This window comes from Ictidomys tridecemlineatus, unplaced genomic scaffold (assembly GCF_052094955.1).
Source record: "Ictidomys tridecemlineatus isolate mIctTri1 unplaced genomic scaffold, mIctTri1.hap1 Scaffold_44, whole genome shotgun sequence".
In the NCBI taxonomy this organism is placed as follows: domain Eukaryota; kingdom Metazoa; phylum Chordata; class Mammalia; order Rodentia; family Sciuridae; genus Ictidomys; species Ictidomys tridecemlineatus.
Genome location: NW_027522848.1, coordinates 816,144 through 841,132, shown reverse-complemented (window position 1 = coordinate 841,132; position 24,989 = coordinate 816,144). Strand labels below are relative to the sequence as shown.

Sequence of the window (24,989 nt, the reverse complement as noted above, 5' to 3'; positions counted from 1 at the left end):
GTTTTCTTTTTCTTTGGGTCACAAGAACAAGAGTATCAAGTTCAGTGATATTTAATTTCACCAACATCATAATCAGAATTTCTCCCATTCAACTGTTATCTGAGACATTATTACTTTGTAATCCCTTATACAAAACCCCTGGGGACAGAATTTTTCAGGTTTTAGAAAGGAAATACACTGAACATACCATATAACATATAACACCCCCCTACACACACACACACACACACACACACACACACACACACACACACACCTGGAACTATTAAAGTTCTGCAGCAAATGGATGACTAGTCACCCCAAGCGACCAATAAAAGATGCATGTCAATCCATCCAGGCAAATTTTTTTTTTCACCCAATGAGCACTAAAACCTTTGAATTTCCAGAGCTTTTTGTATTTAGGCATTGCATGTAAGGGCATGGAATTCTATCATGTCCTGGAGAAGATGGAATAAAGTAAATAAGACTAGTATATGGTTGTCAGGGAGCTTATAATCAAGTAGAGGACATGAGGCATGCATATACACAGTTCTCCACAGGACAACATTGAGGAGAGGACATGAGACATGCATCTAGTTGAAAGCATTCAAGTGTTAGAAGTGGGGATATAACTTTAAAAATAAAAGAGGATCCCACTTGAGAGGACTAACATGGAAGTGGGCTTTGTACAATGGTCTAGGAAACATCCTAGAAGAGTAAGACCGAGGTGTGCTTCTCAGTCATTCCTGATAAGAATTACGTGGGGCACCTAGTCATTCTATAGCTTCCCAGACCTCTTTCCTGGGGCTCTGAATCTTCAAGTCTAAGGTAGGACCAGGAATCCTTCTAGTAACTCTCTGTGATTCTCATTATCAGGGAATCTTAAAAACAAACAAACAAACAAACAAACAAACAAACTTGGTTTAGGTCTGTGGCTCTCATGCTTGAGTGGGCACTGACACTAGGTGGAGGACTAGCCAAAACCGATAGCTGGGCCCCACCCCCAGGGCTTCTGATTGGGTAGGGCTGGGGTGGGATCTGGGGATTTGCTGGCTCTGGGAACACACAGTGAAACTCACTGGTCTAGCAATGGATATTAGCCAAGATTCAATGGTAGCAAGGAGCCAAGCAACAGCAAGGACTGGGAGTGTGGTGGTGGGTTCTGGTATCAGGTGTGCTACATGCTCAATCTAGATAAGAACTCCAAATATGGGTCCTATTCTAAGAATCTGGGCTAGTGGGAGGGGAATGAAATATATACTAGGCTTGCCATCTACTCAATAGATATCTGAGTATCCACTGTGAATCATATGGTAATGATGCCACAGTGCCCTAATGGAGCTTAGGGCAGAATACACTAGCAGTTCAAAACTGGCTCTACTACAGTTTGAATGTGTCCCTCAAAGCTCATGTGTTAGAACTTGACTCCCCAATGCCATTGTGTTGGGAGGTGGGGCCTGAAGGGAAGTGTTAAGTCATGAAGACTCCACCCTCAAGAATGGATAATGCTGACCATAAAAGGGCTTGAGGCTGTGAGTTCAATATCTTGTTCTCTCCTGTCCATGTGATGTCTTCCACTACATCAGAACACAGCAGGAACTGTTTGTTCATAATGATTTCAAGGCTGATAGTTTCTGTTAGCACCAGATCAGGGCCCAGTGTGTACATTTTTTTTTGACACCAGGTAATGTTAGTTTTCTGGCTGATACAGGGTGGGTAAGCAAATATTGGGCAGATGGCATGTTGAGATGTAGCTCCTGGATCTTGAATATCCCAACTTCCAGAACCATGAACCAAAGAGATTTCTATCGGTTATAAATTGCTCAGTCTATGGTATTCTGTTATAATAGCACAGAATGGACTGAGACATGCTCCCAAGGGACTTTGGCAATACTTTGAGACATTTTTGGTTGTTACAATTAGGGCTAGGAGTACTACTGGCATCTACTGGATACAGGCTAGGGATGCTGCTAAAAGTTCTGTGATGCATGCAAGACAGTTTCCACAACAGAGAATAGTCCAGTCCAAATGTCAATAGTGGCCTGTCTACATTGAAACTTGGGGAAATAAAGCCCAATGTAGACTTCACTATGTATGTCAACTCTAACTCAGCACCTTTCTTTATGAAGTTGACTGTAAACCCCAAGTCACAGCAACCACCTTTGGTCTCAAACACTGCTGGAAAATTGGCTTTCCTATTACTTTCCAGGTATTAACTATAATACATTTTACTCTCTTGTAAAAGGAGAAGGCTTCTTTTTATTTTTTAAGAAGAAATGAAAATCTGAGAAACAAAGCCATCCTGTTCTCTACTATAGAACAGAGGTCAGATCACCTCTCCTCTCAGGGGCAGTTTCTTCTGCTCAGATGAGAAGCTTAGAGATTCTGGGAGAAAGGCTATCCACCAAGAAAACACAAAATCTTCTCCAAGAGAACTGTATTTGAAATGCATATCTTAAGCAATATGGGTAGGACAGGTACTCTCACAGGATGGCCCTCACTATCATCCAGATAGCAAGGTCTGTGTTGGGGACATTTGATGAAAGGTATTTCCTAAGAAGAGGAGGGATGTCTGGGACCTCGAACTCTAGGGCTTTTGTACACATCAGGTGTGTAGAAAACATGTTTCATACTGAATGTGACCCCAAGCCCAAGAATGAGTGAGCTTTGTGGTAGATAAGTGGGCAGAAAGATCCAGCATGGAAAAAAGGGTCCAAGGCTTCCCAACAGTAGAGAGTTGGCCCTTTTTTTCTCCTGTTTCAACATGTAGCGAGAAAGCAACAATCAGCTCAGACCAAGAGAGTAATAATGTGCCCATCATTCATCAGGCAGGGGTAAGAGACCAATGCTGCTGCAGAACAGGCAACAGTCTCTCCCAAGCATGTGCTACAGGTATAAAGTGTAACAACCCTCATTTTTGAGCAACTATTGTTTTCTTATTCCCCCAAGAAAAAATTTCCCCTAAAACCACAGACTATCAGAAAGCTGCTTTTAAAAACTGTTTCAGTAAGAATGAAACATTCCAATTTTGCTTTAAGGAACTAAGTGACTTTGACCCAAAGAAGCAACCTGTCTACCACCACAAGTGCAGAGCCTTAGTATAAGGGTTTCTGGATATAGCATTGCACCTCAAGCTTCACTCCATAACTGCTGAAGAAATAGGACCTGGGTCCACCTTCCAGTCTAAAGGGATGCTTACTATGTTGCCACAGAGCCCTGTGTTGTTTGTACCTATAAAAATACAGCTTCATTTACATTTCACTAAATTCACTAAAAAAATTTTTTTTTCTTTGTACTCAGGGTCTCCTCCAAGGTGTACTCTCAGTACTTTAAACAAGTTTTTTTTTAAGATAATATCTCACTAAGTTGTCAAAGCTAAACTGGAACTTGCAATCATTCTGCTTCAGCCTCCTGAGTCACTGGGATTATAGGCATACACCACCACACTGGCTTTTTTTCTCTTTTGTTTAATGTGATAGACACTGGCCCTCTGTTGTGCAGTCTCCTTCACTGCCATGAGCCAATCAACTTCACTTTGACTACATCAGACTACAGGTTAGTTCCTGGTAGTCTGAGGCTAATTGGGTGAAAGCAGTGGCAAGAAAGAGTAAAGGGTCTGTCAGTCCCAAGGAACACTGATAATCTCTGCTAACTACTCAGAAGATGGGTCTTAATAAACATATGTATCCTTTTCCTACTGGTGACTACATGGTTAGGAAAGGGGCCCATGGCTATTAGCTTTTAAAAGACCCTGTGTTCAATTAAAAGCCCAGTAAGTCCTAAGTCATTCATAACTTTCCATTTGCTCAACCACCATTTATTATATGCCCACTGAGCCCCTGGCACTTTTCTAGGGTACATGGTAAGGAATATCCATGGTAAGGGATATACATCTTTGATTTAGAGGGACCAATGATTTAACAATAGGAGCAAGGCACCATGTGTCATCATCATGGTGGACAACTCTTTAAGAAGCAAATCGATGAACAGGGTGATCATACAGGTGGTACAAATGTGCAGTTATAAAGTGAGTGAGGTTGGGCAGGGAAAACCTGGCCTCTGTCCCACCAGCCATCATTTATTCAGAAGCCAGATCTGCCTTTGTACAAATTCTGTCAAGGACTTTTATTTTTCAAACCCACCTGATAACCTGGTCTTCTGAATCTATAAGACTAAACCATTAGTTCAGAGAGATGTTGAACTGCCCTTTTGGGGGGCTATTTTTCCTATCCCGGGGGGCTACAAATCTACATCAATTGTAATAAAAAAAAGAGAAAGAAAGTCCAGATGTGATGAGCTGGAGGCACCTCAGGGAACTTCATTATGAATATTTAGACAGTTTTTCCTCTTGTTATGAAAATTATAGCAATCTGTTCCCAAGCAAGAGCTTCCCATGAATTTCAATGCCATAAAAGTTTTTTGTTTGTGGGAGGGGGATGGGGATAATGCTAGTTGTTTAAATCCTGATCAGCTGAGTTTCACCTTCACTCAGAAAATACTCACATGAACATTTTTTGAATCATTGTAACTCAGAATTCTGATGTTAGCTCATAGTTGAGCATGCTAAGACAGCTGTATAGGAAGAAGCTGCCCTCCTCTGTGCTGCAGGGCAAGTTTCATCAGAGGTTTGTCTTCAGAGCAGAAGGAAGAAGGAAAAAGAGTGCTCAGGTGGCAAGCTCAGAGTTGTTTCTAATAACTAGTCAGTACTCTGCACCTTCCACCTGAACAGAAATGTGGCCTCAAAATGCAAAAGCAGGGAAATGATCCAAATGAAGGGGGATTTTTAGTAGACTAGGGAGCCACTAAATAGAAATCATGGAAGAATAATTACTATAGAATTTGCTCTTGGCAATGAAAGCCAGAGGTAGTGTGTGCAGGGTAAGATTAAACTACAAAATTCATGCCCTGAAGTCCATAAATAATGTCCATCAGTAAACATCCCTCAAGGCTTTGCTGACAGTGATAATCATCCTTTCTTACCACTACTCACTTACAGTCATATTAACATGTATGCCTAGGACATCTTCCCATATTCTCAAATTGCTCACATCTTCCTTTTGTCTCTCCCATCTGGCTGTTCAACACTTTGAATATGAAAACTTTCACAGTGAGTCCTAAAGCTTTTAAAATTGAGTCAGAGGATTAAGATGTGGGGGGAAAAATCTGAGGGGTCTTCTCAAGTACAACCCCTGATTTCATAGACAAGGTAGACAATAAAGAGGAAGGCCTGAGAAATCAAATTATTTCTCCAAAGAAAATCACACCTCTAGCTAATAATAATGGAACTGTCTTAGGACTCTAAGACAAAACACTCCACCCTGCCTCTGTAAATCTATTCCTCATTAGTAACCCATTCCCCTGCCATGATGCTTCTAGAGAGCTGGGTACATGGAGATAGTTAATAGATACTTGTAGGAACAAATAAGATGTGGTGGGTTAGAACCAGGATTCTTTTACATGCTTAAGGGAGCTGAACATTGCAACTGTACTCATTTCCAGGCCCAGGAAACCCATCTTAGGTCACAGAATTACTATAAAACTACCCTTTCCAACATGGTCACCAATAGGCACATGTGGCTATTGAGCACTTGAAATGTGGTTACTCCAAACTGAGATATGCAACACCTATAAAACACATAAGGTATTATAAAGATATCACATGAACAATGAGGGTACTTCATTTAATAATTTTATATAAATTAATGTTGAAATGATACTATTTAGATATATTGAATTAAATAAAACATATTAAATTCAGTTCAGCTGTTTCTTTTCTTTTTAATGTGGCCACTAGAAAAATTTAAATTATAAATATGGCTATTGGCTAGCACTGTTCCAAAACACGGCTAATACCCTCTATCCACTCACTTAATCTTTCCAAAAAGACTTGAGCCTCTTGCCTGCAGACATTCCAGAAGTATCTAGAATTATTTAAGCAGAAATGTGTTGAGGAGGCTGGTGGTAGGATAAGGTTGGGTAGTTCTGGCTAAGTGGTTAGGCTAAAAGGGGTGACCTGAAGGTCTGTGAATCCCTATAGTGTTCGAGCTGCCATTTCTAGAATATTTATGCCACCTAAAGTATGCAAAGTACTCTGTAAACATGGATAAATGTTAGCTCTGCACATGGGTAAGACACATATGGCAGGAAAAAAAACATGTTTTAGAAAGAAAACAAAAAACAAAACAAAACAAAAAAACAAAGTTCTGAATCTAACTCATGGGGGATCTAATCAAACACATTTGTGTGAATTTTTTCTGACATGTTTGAAAAAGCTATGGAGATTACGTAAGGATTTTTTAAAATAGGGAAACTCACTCTTTGTCCTGCTGTCCATTTCTGTTTTCGATGGGTCTGGAGTCACTGTAGCTGGAGGCAATTTCTTCCCAATAGTCTGAGGGGGGAAAAACAATTTAACACATCAAGACAATTCTCTTCATCAAGCAAAGGAACAAAATCCAGATCATAATGACAAAATGCTCAAAACTGGTTCTAAAAACCACTCCCTTAAGTTTATGCTCTGCTCTGTGTACTGGTTGCCACTGTTTAATAGCTCTGATCTTCAATGACAAACAAGGGGAAGCCTCATAAAAACAGCTTCATCTTTGAAAGCACTCAGTACCTTTTATTTTCTTTCTTCCCTGATGGTCTTTAAGAATTTATTATTTTCCCCATATTTTTTATTAGTACATTATAGTTGTACACAATGATGAGATTTGTTGTTACATATTTGTACATGCACACAACATCTCGATATTTGGCCAATATCATTCCCCGGGTACAGTTTCCTTCATTTTATGAGACATTAACTAAATCTATGGAGGGACAGTACCTGGCCCAATGGCAGTATTCCAAAATAACTGTGAGTGGAAGAATGGAAAAAAAGGGAAGAAATAAAAGGGATGAAATAAAGGAATGGAGGGCTAGAAGGACAGAAAGATGAATAGGCAGGTGGATGGGCAGGCAGAAGCCAGGTGTCCCAGGCAACTGGGCCTTGTTATGACTCCTTCTCATCATCTAACATTCTAACTGCTTCACAGGGGTACGTTCTTGTTCTTTAGCTGTCCCCAAAATGAAAAACAAGGAGGCCCAGCAGCTCCTTTTCCACTAGTCTTTTAATGCTCCACGGCCTTAAAAAGGTCCATTGCCTTGGACCATATGTGCCTATTAACTAGTTAAAAAGAGAAAAAAGTATAGTCTGCCTTGACTTCACTTTCTTTCCTTCATTTGAAGTTAATGCTATTACCATCCATTATTTATGAATCATCCATAGAAAAGATTGGATATTGCCTCTGCCTAAAGATGTTCTTGAAAGCACAGGCTACTGAGCAGCCCCAACAAAAACACCAATACACAAACCAACAAGCCAATGGTTCCAGAGGTAAGAGCTGTCCCCACTCTTTCTCTTTTGCTACTGCACTTGTCTAACCATGATTAATACCTGAGGAAAGTGTCTATTGATACCAGAGAAGCAGCTGTCACAACCAAGTAGCTGGGTAAATTTCACTCCCTAAGGAAGGGCTTCACTAGTGAGAATCCCAGCCACTAGGAAGCCCAAACATCTTGAACACAAGAAGAGGAACAAGCTGCATAATTCAAAAACCAGCAGGGTGGAATTTTTCTTCAAATAAAACTGATTCACCATAGATTTTAATTTGAAAAAGTTCTTCATGCTTCAAACGTTGAACCTAACATTAAATATGAATAAATCACAGAAAGAGGATAAATCAAATCTTCAGCCCTTCATGAATTTTTAAAAACATTTGTGACAGAAAGCCTTTGCATTTTACACGGTGACATTTTTATTTAGTGCCGAGAGGCTTTCTATATTGGATAAAAAAAATGAAACCCCCAATAATATGCCACCCCTCAACTGCTACTAAGTACTCAAACTAATAACATTTTATGACTCCAAGGAAACATCAGGGAAGGAAAAAAGTTTGATTTTCTTCTGTCATAAGGTCAAATTTGATGAAGAACTGTTCTTGGGATTATCTTGAAAAATCAGGTATTGGTAGTAAAACTAGAAGCTCTCAAAGTATCATTTCATTAATATTCCAGTTCACACTTCCAGCAGCTTGACTGTCAATCTGTTTTCCCTTTGGGGGACTCAGTAAAGCATCACTACTGTTAACACATTAAGAAGAAGGAAACAAAAACAATTAAAACTTCAGTCATCACTGACAGTGGAAGGAAGAAAGGCAAACATGTAAATAGTATAAACACAATTCTCAGTCCTGTTTACTTTCCTGAAAATGAGACAAGCAATGGTTTGAGCTTTAAACCAGATGTCTTGCTTTGGAGAAACCTTGGCAGGTTTTATATTCTTACAACTTTGGTAACAAAAAAGCTGTCCTCATGTCTGATGTCTGGTTTACCAGAATGTCCAAGTTTATAGACATCAAGAAAGACCACTGGTTAAATACCCTTACTTCAGTACTAAAAGACATGAAAATAGCAATGCTTACAGTAGTTGTCTTTCTATTTCAGAAAATACAGCACACTAGCCTCTGTGATGGTGACCTTGATATTATACTCATCTTCTAAAGGTGTTCAGTACCTTAAGCCTTCCTTCTCCTTTGTGGGCCATGATTAAAAGTCTAGAGTAAGGCCAGATCCTCCCCTATCAGCTGGTCTAGTAGGTGTTCCAGAGACAGAAAGTTTCCTAGTGTTTCTGTCTTCTCTAGAACGTAGACCTAGGGAAGTGTGGCCTGAGACCAGCAGTACTTGAGAACTTGTTAGCAAAGTAAATTCCCAGGCCACGCCCCAGACTTTCTCAATCAGAAACTCTGGGGATGGTGCCAGCAGTCTCAGAGGGGACACACCCTCCATGGGATTCTGATGCACACTCAAACTTGAGAAGCATGGACCTAGCTGTAGCAGAGGTTCTATTAATATGAATCAAATGCCCTTTCATGGATTCAACACTCAAGTGCCTATTTTCATACCTCAATATAGTATAAAACATCTTTTCTACTCTTATTCCTCTCCTTTTCTACCCAATGCCTTCTATCTTCTGTATTCTTACTGGCATAATACCTTATCATTGCTACTAATTACACATACACATTGAAGGCTCTATAGACTATCACTATGGATCTGCTTTAAGACACAGTGATCACCAGGTTGGCTTCACTTTTGTATCTCTTGTTACAGTCCAATATCCACTTAAAAACCTAAGTTTTAAAAATAAACAAAATTCAGAAAATTCATTCCCTTGAACATTTAATAATATTAGTCCCTCTCCCCTTTGGCTCTTTCACCAAAAGTACTAACTAAACTTTTTGGAGTTTTTGTGTACAGTGGGAGTTTCATATATACTCCTGGCTCCACAAGATTCAGTAACACAGTATCAGAATACATAACTATCACATGATTTTGGTTAGTAGAGCAAGTGATTTTTTTTTTCTTTTCTAGTCAAAATGAAGAAACGGATGCTTCCAGGAAGACAATCACTGGATTTGAGTCCAGATGAATCCAGCTCCCCAAATGATGAATGTATGTTTCTCTGTGACAATGGAAAGTGAGACCAGAATAACACTCAAATCAATAGTATAAAATCACTCCTCCAACTGGACTGTAATTCAGGTGCAAACTCCTTTGGGTGTAAAAAGAAGTTTCTAATTATAGAACAATGTTGAGGAGAATGTTTAAATCCATTTCTAATGTTCTCTCAAAATACCACACACAAATTCTGCATCCAAAGGCAGCCAGCTGAATGGGTATGAGGGAGGAGAGAGCTGTAAAGTTGCCTACCCACCCCATCCTGACCATAGGCCAGACTTTCTGTCACCTATTTTAGATGTGGATGATGTTCTGAGAAGCTACATGTAGACATCACTCAAGTGCTCACACAAAACCAAACATAAGAGATGACCTTTCAAATAGCTGGTAAAAATCCAAGTTAAAGGTAGCTCTTTGATGGCAGTCCTTTTACAACACTAGCATCTGACAGTACTCCTTCCCCTTCTGTCCAGTACAGATTTATTAGGTACCCATTTAACATGAGACAAGAAAGCAGACAAGAAGGCAGAAGGATGCTGAGCATCACCACAAACATTGCAACAACTATTTGTGAGGCTGGTTCTCTATAGTGGTGTGTTGAGGGGTTTCCAAGCATGCAGCATGATTATCCCAAATCCTGCTCATCTATAGCATATAGAGATATATAAGATACCAGTAACGGTGACAAAATAATATCTATATATGACTATTTTTAGTTTCCTTTCCACCATAACTCAGAAGGATCCCCAAACTGCTAGAAAACTCTCTGGAAACTTTTAATATTTATATTTGTTTTTACATGCTTGCTTCATGAACACCTATGACTGAAAGTGTAATGAAGTCTTCTTGGCTCTCAACAGGGAGCAGTAGGAATAGAGTCAAAGTCCAGTGAAGCAGCTCATGTCAACACAAAAGCACAAAGATGTATCCTTAAAATGCAGCACCTTATGTACTCTACTCTCACTGAAAGGCTTTCATTTACCCCAGCAACTGTCCACGTGCCTGTATTTGGTGGGTCCAGCTTAAACTGTAAGCCATCAACAGAAGACATGCCAGAACAAGATACAACTCAAAATTCTAAAAATAATAGACATGGTCCATCAAAGGGAATCTACATTTGTAGTTCCATTCAAGGGACAGAGTTTACCTCTGAAACACCTCCCATACTATTATGTCAATTCTGATTTCTCAAAGGGCCCTGCTTTGTGGTCTATTTTAAAACTTGGTTGAAGAAAAAAGTAAACATTTTCTGTTTATGAAACTGGGTGTAAGGCTTAGAGTTATTCATATGATGCTCATTTCTGTCCCCAAAAGTTAGAATTAAAATTATACTAAACCTCTTTGCTTAATCACAGTTAAAGACCTTGTCAGATTCATCGTTGCTTTTGAAGCATCTGTCAAGTATACCACATTTAGCAGTTTAACTACTTTTATCTTCAGAAATAGTGCCCTCCTTGAGATCAGGACCTGGGTGTTCATTATTCTCTTATACCCACAAAGTGAGAGGTCTATAAGACTCTTGTTGCTGGGTTAAATGGGGAGCTTGGGGATGACATCTACTCCCACTCTGCCCTAGCATAAGCAATCCTATCACAACAGGTACAAAGACAGGAGACTCCTTCCCTGACATCAGAAGGCCTCTGTACCTCTTGGAACCCCAATGTTTCAGTCACACTGTTCAGAATGTCTTCCTACACTGTTGCCCTTGCTTTACTTCCTTTTGTTTCCAAACACACATATCCTGCCTCCTATTAACTGTTGGCTGCCTTAAAGAAGAATCCAATCTCAGAAGTAGAGGTGTCTGGTGGACACCTCTCTGCCTATGACTTCCAAATACTCATACTAGCCTGCTCCCTCACATTCTTTACAGTTTCATATCTATTTATCAAAAGACTAGATGGATCATTATCACTCAGGTACATGCAGACAGACATCATTTCCTGAAGTGTGTTCCCCCATGATGTTCCATTGGCACATCCACCAACCTACTACCTAATCTCATCATTTGGTCCATTTGAGAAGCACTGAATACTATATCTAATCAAAGCAACATAACATATTAAAGGGTCTGAGATGTCCTGTGGTTATTGTTTAACTATACCCATGTTTAACTTAGTGTATTCCAAATTTTTCTAAGTATAGAAATTCTATTTCTGTGACACCACTAATTTATCCCAAGAATGAGTATTCTATGAAAGAATAAGATGAACATCCTCCGTCCCCTTCCTAAATTCTCTTGCCTATCGTCTCTGTCTCCTAGGCTCATGACGTGGGACTTAACTTTGATTACCATCTTATTGTACTCCCTGTATCTAATCCATCATCAAAGCTCTGCTGCAGGGCAAACAGAATTTTGGAAAGAGTATTCAAGCTGAAGAAAAGCAGAGAAGCAAGGCAAGAATGCGAATGGGTGCTGGGCATGATTACTCACACCTTCAGTCCCAGCACTTGGGAGACTAAGCCCTGGGGTTCAAGGCCACCCAGGGCAACTCACTGAAGCCCAGACTTTTTAAAAAAAAAAGGAGGAGGAGGAAAAATGTGTACAGGAAGTGAGGACTCTCAGACACAGGATGGTAGTGGCAAGAGATCACAGCAGGGTGAGAGTTGGGCTCAGAGACCTGCAAGGTAAATAGGGCCACTGTTACAGTACTTTGTGCTTTATCCTCAAGGTACCTGATGATGATAACCAGGTCATTCTGAAAAATAAGTAGAGGTATGGCATGATTAAATATGTGACTTTAAGAAGGATGAAGAAAGGAAAGGACATAAGAAAGCTAAGTAGATAATGGGGAGGTTGACACAATAATCCAACTAAGAAAGTGAACTGTGGTTGTAGAAAAGAGGTTTGAGAAATATTTAGACTGTGTGTGTGGGGGGGTGGGGGGGCGCCTGGGATAGTGGTTCAGCAGTACAGCGCTCACCTAGTACGTGGGATGTCCTGGGTTTGATCCTCAGCACCACATAAAAATAAATAAGTAAAATAAAGATATCATGTCCAGTTACAACCAAAAATAAATATTAAAAAAAATTTAAAAATAAATATTTAGACTGTCTACGTGGCCATAGTTCATAGTTACCACAGGCATAAAGCAGTGATTGTGAACTGGTTTGAATATGATGGGAAAATTCCCAATTCTGTTATGTTCTTGAGTCTACATATATGCATGTCACATAGTTAGAGTGCCAACCACATGCAAAGACTCTGATTAAAGGAGTCAAAGAGATGGATCTGGTGGCTCAGGGAAGCATTGTAAAAAAATTATCCTAATGGGAAAAAAAATCACAGAGAACGTGTTTCTCAGTGCTCTGATGGTGGTACAGAAACCTTCAGTAGAAAAGTAATAGGTCTGCAATAGTTTTGATTTAGCTTTTTATTAAAGCATCAATTAATCTACCATTTGAACAGCAAAATTTTTTTTAAAAAATTAAGACATGAGAAACTTTTGATACATACAAAAACCATCTTTCTAATCTGACAAATGTAACTAGTTTAGTCAAGTGTGTCTTCAAAAATGTCTTTACCCAAAGAAAAAAAATGGAAAATTTCTTTCTCCAGAAGAATTTTCCAAAGAAAGTTTTCTGTCCTTCAGAGTAGGAAAGGGAAATGAAGTTGTTTCAATTAGAAAAGAGGTAATATTGGGAACAAATTTTCCTGATTTTTCAAGGAAAATCGCTACTTAAAAGGCTTTAGGTATATAATGGAATGTTATTCAACCTTAAGGAAATTCTGACACATGCTAAAACATGGATGAACCCAGAGGACATTAAGCTAGGTGAAGGAAGTCAGTCACAGAACGACAAATATAGTCAGCCCTCCCTCCATATCCATGTATTCAATCGATCTCAGATTTAAAACATTTGTGGAAAACACTGTGTCCATACTAAACATGTAAAGACTTTGTTCTTATCATTATCATCTAAATAATACAATTATTTACATAGCATTTTACATTGTATTTAGTATTCCAAGTAATCTAGAGATGACTTGAAATACAGGGAGCATGTGTGTGGTTTCTATGCAAATTCTACATCATAATAGACTGGAGCATCATAGATTTTGGTATCCACAGGGGGTCCTGGAATCAATCCCCTATAAAGGACAACTGTTTATATAGTTCCATTCTTATGAGGCCCCTAGAGTAGTCAAATTTATAAAAACAGAAAAACTATGGTCACCATAGGCAGGGAGTGAGTGTTTAATGGGCATAGAGCTTCACCTTTTCAAGATAAAAAAAAAGTTCTGGGATGATTAGTGGTGATGGTTGTGCAATAATGAGAATGTACTGAACAGCACTGAGTTGTACATTTAAAAATGGTTTCAATTGTAGATTTTATGTCATGCTAGGACATGTTCCTCTTTCCCTGCCTCTTTCTTCCTATGGATGCTGACTAGAATGGCAAAAGAATTGCTCATAAGGCTCTGATATCCTGATACTTAATATTCAACTACAAAATAATCAGGGGTATAGATAACATCTAATGAGGTAAGTTAGAGAACAAATTTGTGTCCAGAAGCTTCCTGCCCAGAGATGCCTGCTATAGCATTCATTCACTTCAGTCTTATCTGCAACACTCCTTTCTACCACTATGAAAGATAAGGTATTGATTCTATAAAACCAATCTCTAAATCTGGCTAACATTAAGTGGCTCCAGCTTTAATATTATAAAACTCATTCTTCACTTTCATCATCTACTCTATAAACTCTTTTTTTAAAAGAGAGATTGAGAGAGGAGAGAGAGAGAGAGAGAGAATTTTTAATATTTATTTATTTTAGTTCTCGGCAGGCACAACATAAGTGTTGGTATGTGGTGCTGAGGATCGAACCCGGGCCGCACGCATGCCAGACGAGCACGCTACCGCCTGAGCCACATTCCCAGCCCCATCTATAGACTCTTAAATAACATCACTTACTCCTTTTTATAATCATTGGGGCTCCCTTTCTGTACAGAAGAGCAGAGAATATCACATCAAGTTACCTGAGAAATAGTGATGCTGCTGTTGTTGTTGTTGTTGTTATTATTATTTGCTACTGGGGATTGAATTCCAGGGCACTTGGCCACTGAGCCACATCCCCAGTCCTATTTTGTATTTTATTTAGAGACAGGGTCTCACTGCATTGCTTAGTACCTCTTTTTTGCTGAGGCTGGCTTTGAACTCGCAATTCTGCTGCCTCAGCCTCCCGAGCTGCTGGGATTACAGGCATGTGCCACAGCACCTGGCATGATGATATTATTTTTGTTTTGTTTTTATTATAAAGAATGAGTTCAGTTCACCTACTTCTTCAAAATAGGAGCTTGTTAAATATATCTGGAAGTCAGGTATACACCTGATACATCTTCTAGATGCAGAGTGGTATATTTAGATAATCCAAGATGCTTCAAGAATAGAGATCCACAAAGAGACAAAATTAAGCTCAGAGCACTCTAGTCATAGTCAGAAAGACATCTTCAACAATGGGGCAAATCCATATTATATGTCTTCAAAGAAAATATTGTAGATAACAATGGCTGGAATTCTCTCTTACCTCATATGTCCTCACTTTCCTCTGTTTTGGATTTCTGACTCTTTCTATATGTGAATCACTAACTGGTGAGGACTGTGTCCTGGTCATTATACAATCCTTCCAGGTGCCTTACATATTAGAGGTACTAAATTTTCAGGATTTACTTTAGTCCAAAAGAAACTTAACATTCACCAGAAAATGTGAATACTTAACGGAGAATCTACTGTGTGCAATGCATTTTTGAGGTGCTATGAGTACAACAATGGAACAAATAAACCTGTCCTTCTTTTCAGTGTCTCCTAGTGAATTAGTATTGAATAGAAATGGTCTTAAAAAGCCTCACTAGCTATGAGATCTCAGACAAGTTACTTAATCTCTCTATACTTCAGCTTTCTCTTCTGAAATAGCAATAATAATTCATATATTCTAGATTTTATAGGAGGCTTAAATGAAAAAGATATGTAAGGTACTCATTGTTATTGAATTTTACTAAATTAAAAAATCAATCATCGTAATGCCTCTTTATGAATTCTAGTTACAAAGAATGACTGTTTGACTGTAACAGTTTTTTTTTTAATTTAATAAATAGCAGGTTAACAGCTCCATTCCTTTACTTGGGGTCTGGAGAACATGAAGTAACTTTTACAAGACACTCACACAGCAGAGAGGTGCTTGGAGGAAAGTGATAAATCTGAAAAAATGAGAAGGGATGAAAAGCAACAGCCATTACCTTATAGTCATTGCCTGGAAGGAAAAGTAGATAGAACAAAGAAGATAGGAGAACTGAGGAGGGTCAGAGCCGACAACCCACAGAGCTTTTGTGTCAATAAAGCTTCAGTTAAGGTGTCCCCTACAGTGAACTGCCAGAAGACCATCCTAGGAGCCCCTCAAGTGTGGGCACATGCCAACTGCTTCTGGCTACATCCAAACTGTTATCCACTGTTAACGATGGAAAAACAACAAGGCGTGTGTCTGGGAAAAACAGCCTGTTGTCAGAGAACAGAAAGCCTTTTATTGCGAATTTTGATACTCAGGAGCAAACATACCACTATAGAAAATTACCCCAAGCCGTCTTTTACAAAGCTTGGCGTCCATTCAATAATGAACGAAGAAATCCTAAACCACTGGACCAAACAGATACTCCTCCCAAGGCAGTTAAGAAACAGGGGCCAAATGAGACCATAAATTCTTGTGGTACAGATATCTAAAGCTGCTAGTGGAAATTAGTGACAGATTCTTAGATGTGAAAAGCTGAATTCACAACCCTCTACCTGGAAGTGGCCAGGCCTCCTGCCAAAGGCTGCTCTCAAAGGCTTCTTTCAAGATTAGTGAGGAAGAGAGAATCAAAATCTTGTTCATATCCTATATGGAGTAAATTAAATTCAACACACCTTTGTGGAGCACCTACCACTATACAGGCCACAAACACAAACTGCTTTCCTACATTATTTTTACTTTCATGTTGTCAAGAGAATATTGTGTTCTCAGTTATAATCTGGGAGATTTAAACATAGTATTTGAAGAGAATCAATGAAACCATCAAGTTCCAGTTCTCCCAGATCTTCTATGTATCTAGATGTTTAAAATAGAGCCTTAGATATTAGGGGTTTACCTCAGTGGTATAGCACATGTTTAGCATACACAAGGCCCTGGGATCAATCCCCAAAACCATCAAAAAAGAAAAAAAAAAAACTGGGCCTTACACACAACCTTTTAAAAAGTTGTTTACAAAAAGTTTGTAATGACATGGGAAATTTCATATAATGCTAAGTGAAAAAGATACAAAATTATGTGTGTGGAAAAAAATTGTGTATGTGGTATGATCTCAACCAGTTGAAAATGTATGGCAAAATGACTGAAAGTTAATATTAAAAAATGTTAACAGTGGTTGCCCCATGAGGGTTAAATTATCACCGCTTTTTTTTTTACTTTCTTTTTTCTCCAGTGTTTAAAAAAAAGCACTTTTATAATCAGAAAAGAATAAAGTTTTAAAAAATAAAGTACACTAAGGTAGCTATAAGGGATGGTCTATCTCTCCACATTACTGATGTCTGTTCAAAGATCTGATTTGATTTGCAACACCTCCTAACTAGAAATCACATGCAGCTTTCATTCTTGTCATTGTATTTCCTTTTCCAAGCCATTAGTAAGGATGTGAAGAACATTAGTTGTAAAATGAGTCATGACAGTAATTTGTAAGGCACCACCCATATAGAACATTCTCCATCCACCATTTATTATCATTCTTTACTTATAGTTATTCATCAGTTTATATCTTCAGTGACTAAGTACATGATGTGGAGTCATTTCCAATTAATGTTGTTCCTAATAAAGTATTGAGACATTTTATCAAATGTTTCCAAAGTCAAAACATACTTCTTGCTCTTTTAATTAAACCCATGAAACCCTTATTCATACAGCCAAAAGGGACTAAAAAAAGGAGTTAATAACTTCTTTATAACTGTTTTTTATGTATGATCAAAGACAATGTTTACAGATTCCTCATCTTTGAAGAAGTATGGATTTAAGGGGTGGAATCTATTTGCATAAGCTCCATACTTAAGTCATCCTCAGTTTTCTAGACATTCTGTAGGTTTTCATAAGTAAAAACATTTTTAAAACAAAGTAATAACCAAAGTGTTTCTCAAATGGCAGAAAAACAAGCATGATGAAACTCTGCCCTATACTGCCCTGCAAATTTTGAGATTTCACTTTTTTCCTGCTACTCTTAGGACTACTATATTTATATTTACTGAAGAATATCACAAATTTTAAATTACCCAGATTTCACAGATATTTTCATTTCTCAGTTATTTGGTGAACATCTCCACTTAATGTGAACATACTGCTGACTTGAAAATTAAGATTGACTTTTTAAAAAATGGGATTCAAGATTTGGAGTGTGAACAGATTGAATAAATTCACTTATTTTGGACTGGGGATTGAACCCAGGATTGCTTTAATCACTAAACTATATCCTCATTCCTTTTTATTTTGAGACAGGATTTCACTAAATTGCTTAGGACCTCACTAAATTGCTGGGAGACTGACCTTGAACTTGGAATCCTCCTGCCTCAGCCTCCTGAGTCTCTAGAATTACAGAGCACACCTGGCTGAGTAAATGCATTTTTAAAAGAAATGTTTTTGTAATTTCTAGTCTAATGGAGCCAAAGTTCAAAATGGTCTCTACTTGGCTGTCATTTGTATCCATTCACCCTCTCATTCATTTTAACTTCAATTTAATGGCAAGTCTGAGGAGGGAAAGGAGAGTTCTCTTAGGGCTGGAAATTCTCTTGAGTCTTAGGCAAATTATATCTTCATCATATGAACAAAGTAAGTCTTTCCTTACTCATTTTGCATGTTCTCATTTTCCTATACTAAAATAGTTCTCCATTCTTCTCCTTTCTCTGTAATATATACAAAGACACTAAACAAAAAATTTTCATTTAAATCAGAAAACATGAAATCACCTATTTTACCCTTGTGCTGTTTTAAATTGCCCTTTTTGTGGTTATATGTTACTTTTTTATGGTATATTTTGGTTTATTTAGGGAAGAAGGCAAGACATCGTACTCAGTAAAATATCCCAATTGACACATTTTCTTGTCTTAAATTCCTTGTCTTTTTCTATTACAATAGAGAATGTTCATTTCAATGTTCTCCATATTTAGACTCCAGAAAGCAGCAATCCCTCTTTGTGCTTTCCACAAAGACTTGCTATAGGCTGCATGCAGGAAAAACACAATGCAGATTCATGGAAGATGTGACAAAGGAGGACAAAAAGAAGGAATGGTGCTTTTGTAGTAAATAAAGCCTTCGTTACTCCTGAGTTATTATATTTCATCCATTTCAGATAGATGAGTTCAGATTGGTCATCTCCCCAAATTGACAGGGATTTTCCATAGAAGATTTTCATATCCTGGTCCCCATAGGACAATTAAGAATTATCAGCCCTCAGTACTGACTATTTCTCCCTTATTCCCACCTATGTCACCATGCCTCAAGTTAACTAGAGCTCTCCTTTTTTGCAGTCATCGCTGGGACTAGAAAACAGTCACCCCATCAAACCCTGTTTAATTCTTCATTTCCTCACGGCCTCTGTTTGATCATCTCTCTTTGCTGCAATGATCACTATTTCTCCACAACTCCTGATTTCCAGTTTCTTGACCATCTTCATTCACTGCCTTGTGTCATTACCTCCTAGAATATCTCTGCTTCTTTCTAGCCATTCAATTTCACATCAAGAAAATCAACTACCATTAGAACTTTCATTTCATATAGAGTTGGGCTAGATAAAAGTATTGCTTTATGGTTTCACAGATCCATTTTTTTATTACTTGGAAATTCAGCAATCCTGCTCTGATCCAGCTCTCTCTCTCTTTGTGACACAACAGTATCTATATTCCTATCACTTGAAAAAAACAGGATTCTAGTTGGGAGCAGTGGTGCACACCTGTAACCCCAGTGACTAAGGAGGCTGAGGCAGGAGGACCATAAGTTCCAGCCCAGCCTGAGTGACTTCATAAGACCCCATCTCAAAAGAAAAAGTGAAGGGCTGGGGATGTAGCTCAGTGGTAGAATGCCCTGGGTTCAATCCCTAGCACCTCAAAAAAAAAAAAAAACAAAACAAAAACAGGATTCTAAATTTTAAGTAAGTAGTCCACTTTCACTGCTTCTAAAAATGCTTAAATGTAGAGGGGGGCATTAGGGCTGGAAAGAAAAGAAATTTAGACACACAGACCTGTATAACATCCAGCTCTCTGAGTATAGTAACTAGATAGTGCCAAGCACTGTATCAAGAGGATAAATGTGGACTGTTCTAGGGTCTAAAATGTTGACAGGTTTGATATTATTACTTCACTAACTATCAGAGTCTAGAAAAGGTACCCACAAAATTTTAGAAAAGCTGCCTCTAGTGGAAAGAGAAAATGAACACCTGAACTAAGAAGTCAAAATAAAAGGAATGACAGTGCAGATGCTACCAAAACAAATGGAGCAAAACATATTGAAATCACTGGAGGGTGAAAATGCTTAGCTAGTAAAAGAAGAAAAAGAAAATGAGGCAATAAATCCATCTTTACCACTTCTAACTTCTTTATTTTAAATGAGCAAAACAGAAATACAACTTCTATGTGAGACAGACCTCAATTTTCTGCTTCCCCTTTTCCAAACCCTGACTATTGGATCCCTAAAAGTTCAAGGATAAGTTTAATTGAGCTGACACTTCTGAATCATAAGGCCATTTGTCGGATGGCTTTTTGATGAAGAAGTGCCTATTAAGGTTATTCTGATATGCTCTTAATTGTGAATTGTTCATTTTATAGCCCACGTTTTAAAAGACAGAAATAACTATTAGAGGTAAAAGAAGGGCTCATTATGCTTGTGTTTTCATTTGTTTCTACAGCATTTATGGGTATATATTTATTTGAGGATCTGGCCTCCAAAATTAAGAGTCTGAGTTGGAAATAAGTTTGTCATCTTGTACCAATTAAATGGTCTGCAATGCCACAGAGAAGTACCAAAGAAGTTGCTGACTGATTGAGCTCTGCAATCCACATTCTTTAAATGTGAGAAAAGACACATCACCATGCCTCTGGATAGCTTGTTTTAAAGTTGCCAGTTTTCATATAGCATTAAATTCATTCCATCCCACTGAAACCCAGTTGGCCAGAATATCATTTTACAACTAGTGAAAATATCAGAGAGAAAAAGACAAGTTAAGTACAAAGGCATGATCATTTTAATGGCCACTTGGGAATTTATAAAACCTTGAATTTCAGAAACCAAAAACATCTGCAAATTCCAGGATATAAATATTGTGAAATAATTATTAGTATCAGGAAAGAGAAAAAGAGGGACAATTAAATACTTACAGAAAATTCTGTATGTCCTACTGAAGGATATTAATCAAACAACTCAGCAAATAACTTATAAAAGGAAGAACTTTCATTTCCTGTCCCCAAGCAATTCCAGAGTAGAAGGTGACAAGAGAAAACCAATCATAAAACTAGCCTTCCCCACTCCATAAAATCAATCAAGTACTATCACTTCAAATTAACAATAGCATCAAGGAGAAATCCATCTTTTCTCAAAAGAACTATTTTGAATCTATTCTCCATAAAACTTCCAACTACAGATTCAAGTAAGGGGACAAGGTTATGGGAAAAGCAGGAAATCAACCAACCACCTGGACACTCCACTTAGTTTTTCTTCAGGGACTGTGGAAAATGGGAACCTAGTTTTTCCTTTAAGTAATTTGCAATCTTGTGAGATTATGCAACTGGTTAATGGTGATCCTCAGAGAGAAGATCTTTTCCCTAACTCTTCATTCTAAGATGAAAAGAATGATATCCTTCTCCCTTAGTGCTAGGCAACATGAACACACATTAAACGCCAATTCTAACCTTAATAAGATGCTACTTCACATCCATTAGGATAGCTACTATCAAACAGAAAATAGCAAGTACTGGTGAGGATGTAGAGAAATTAAAACACTTGTGCATTGCTGATGGGAATATGGTACAAACTATGAAGTTTCCTCAAAAAATTAAAATTAGAATTATTGTATGATCCAACCATTCCAATTCTGGAGATATACCTAAAAGAATTGAAAGCAAGAACAAGCATTGGTATGTCAATGTTCATTGCAGCATTACACACAATAGGCAAAAGGGGAAAACAACTCAAATATCAATTGACAGATGAATGGTCCAACAAAATGTGGTCTATCCATACTACTTAGAAAGAAAAGAAATTCTGACACAAGCTACAACATGAACAATCATGAAATAAGCCAGCCATGAAAACACAAATCTGTATGATTCCACATACTCGAATTCAGACACAAAACATAGAATGGTAGTTGCCAGGGGCAGTGGCGGGGGTCCTCTGGGGACTTACTGTTGAATGGGTACAGAGTTTCAGTTTTGCAAGATCAAAAAGTTCTGGAGATGAATGGTGATGATGGCTGCACTAAACTGGATGCTTAAAAATGTTTAAGACTGTAAATTTTAAATTATGTAATTTAAAATTAAACAATTACACATTTCTATAGGAATACCTAGAAAGCTTGAATGGGGATTGCCACTGGGAAGTAAAAGTGAGTATATAGGATTAAGAGAATCTTGTTTTTATTCTGTTGGTATTTTTTTCTTTTACCATATACTTGGGTTATTTTAAACAAAAAAGAAACCAACCAAAATTAAGTCAGCCTTTAACCTGGAAATTCCTCGTTAAAAATTCAGCTTAAGGGCTGGGGCTGGAGCTCAGTGGTAGAGTGTCTAGCATGTGTGAGGCATTGAATTCGATCCTTAGCACCACATGATAAAAACAACTAAATAAATAAAAATTCAGCTTAAGGGAATACTCAGGGAAGGAACAATGATACACATACAAGAATGATTTTTTAATATTTAAAGTGTGAGCTGGGCACAGTGGTACATGCTTGTAATTTCAGCAACTCAGGAGGCTGGGGCAGAAGGATCCCAAGTTTGAGGCCAGACTCAGCACCTCAGAAAGGCCTTAAGCAGCTTAGTGAGATCCTGTCTCAAAATAAAAAGGGGAAAAAGAATTTTAAAGGATAATTTTTTATAATTTTATTTATTTATTTTATGTAGTGCTGAAGATCAACTCAGTTCCTCACATGTACTAGGCAACCACTCACCCACTGAGCCACAACCCCAATCTCCCAAAAAGGAAAAAATTTTAAATAAAAAAAAAGCTTTTAATATGTGGAAGCAACCTAGGTCATTATCATTTAGGGATTGGTTCAATAAATGGTGTTGTATCTCTACAATGAATGGAGACCCTGAAGATACCATGTGACTATATGACAGAAAAAGAGGGCCCATAATGTGCTAAGATTTTAAAAACAGGCAATATTTACAATAACCCATTAGTGTATGAAGAGTGACAGGTGTGCACTGCATGCATAGTCAGGCTCAGGGGAAAAAATCTAGAAGGATAAATATAAAATGTTAACTATAGTTCCTCAATAAGAAGACTATGGAAATTTTCTACTTATTTCTTCAACTTTGAGTTTTTAATTATTTTTCTAATTATTACAAAGAATTCTTGTCATGGGATAAGTAACAGTTATTACCATTTCTGAGAAACAAACAAGCAAAGGATTCAAGAAGCCCCTCGCAGTCTTAGGGGCTAAAAAAAGTGAGGTAGGGTAGCACTACTGCTGAGAATTTTCCACAGGTCACAACTTGCTACCCATCATGTTCCCTCTCATTTCTCCAATGAAGTCACCCTCTTAATTTTGCACACAAATACCTAATTCTGAGTTCTACTTCTCAGAACTCAGAATGATGACATCAGCAATAAGATCAGCAAATTTCAGATCTCTTTCCCTAGGAAAATCCTCTCAAGCCACGGCAGAAGAACTTATTTTTATTTTAGTCAACCCCTACTGAGACTCCCCTCATAGATCTGCCTTTGTCTTCCTTCTAGGCAAGCAACAGACGCCATTTAAAAACCTTTCAAGAAGTTGTCTTACTCTTGAAATAATGTTAGAAGAACATGTTTCTTTTTTGCTGTGGTATTTCCCTTTTGGGGGGTAATTTTGAAAATATTATAATTTAAAGTCAACAGAAAAAGACATAAAGAGAAATACTTTATAGACCTCGGCTCTCCCCTTCAAATTTTTTTTTTTCAATGAGAGACAGGGATATAGAAGACATATGACACACTGTAAACCTCACTTATCCTGTGGCTTATTTAGGGAATTTTATTTTGTGTTTGGAAAATGACAGACTTCTGCTTTTAGGTAGACAAATATGAACAACTCACAGAAAGAAACATAACCACTTATTACTAGTAAACTTTTAGAAAAGCAAATAGTTCAGTTTCTCTATTTTACTCTATATGAGTATATGAAAATAAATACTCAGCCCTAAAAAAATAGGCAAATATCTTTACCTCCATAAAGAACAGTTCAAATGTACCCAGAAGTCACTACTCACAGCTTCTCCATTCACAAGGAAAACTCCAAGTGTCCGTGCCCCCCAAGAAGGAAATGCCCCATAGCTGACTTGCTCTGTGTGGACATATTCTTCTCTCTTAAACTAACCTGAAAAGCAAGCTGGATTTGTTTACTGCACAAACATCTGTAATTGCTAAACAGCTAGCTCTGTGACATGGTGTAACAGTTACTGCTTGTGCAAACTGCCCATCTAAATTACTCTCTGCAGTATGAGCACATGAAAAGTAACACACAGAAATTGGAAACATCTGTACAAATTAATGGCAGAATTGACCAAAGCATCGGAGGTGAGGGTAGAGGATTAAAACAGTTGAATAGCTTCAGTGCAATATCTGATTTTAGAAAAGAATTCTTACATTTGATATAGGCTCTTCCTTAGTATAACCAGAGCTCCTCCTCCATTGTGAGAGTCTAGCTAGCACATACAGATTTTAACCCACCCATGTAAATCCAGTATAAGTCCTGCTACAAAATGGTCAGGGCTTGGGGAGAGAAAAAGAGAAGCCTGTTTCAAAGGTGTGCGGCTTCCTTTTGGGGTGGTGAGAATGTTTCAAGGTGGTGGGTTTAGAGCCAGATGTCACTGGGGCATGCAGGTTAGAGTGTTAATTTTATGTTACGTGAATTTTACTTCGATTTGAAAACCTTGGCAAATCATTGTGCCAGCAAGCATAAAGTTTGCTAAGTGCTTGAAGGAAATAAAATGAGGTGACGGATGGTAAGGGGGGTGGGAGCCGGGGTGGTGTATACAGGGCTGGGGAAGGCACAGGGGTTCTGTAGAGAAGGCAAGGGGAGAACCTTCTTCAGCAGAGACATGGAGAATTTCTGCACCAGTGCTAAGGAAAATGAAAAGTGGTTGGGGAAGAGAGAAAGGGAACAGATTTGGGGTGGGAGGAGGGGGATTTACTTTTCATTTCTGTGGAAATAAAGGGAATTTTTATTTAAAGGGAATTGTTTATTTTGAAAAAAATATTAAATTCCTACAAAAATAATAGAGTCCTGTGGACCCTGGGCACAAC

The 24,989-nt window shown here is 38.1% G+C and overlaps 1 protein-coding gene across 1 annotated transcript in view; it reads right to left on the bottom strand.

Moving 5' to 3' along the window:
• Positions 1 to 24,989, bottom strand: part of LOC144373579 (SH3 domain-containing kinase-binding protein 1-like) — a 189,812-nt gene that overhangs the window by 97,472 nt on the left and 67,351 nt on the right. The window contains 2 exon segments of the mRNA XM_078036604.1: positions 6,295 to 6,370; positions 23,954 to 24,055. Coding sequence (XP_077892730.1) covers positions 6,295 to 6,370; positions 23,954 to 24,055 — 178 coding nt within the window.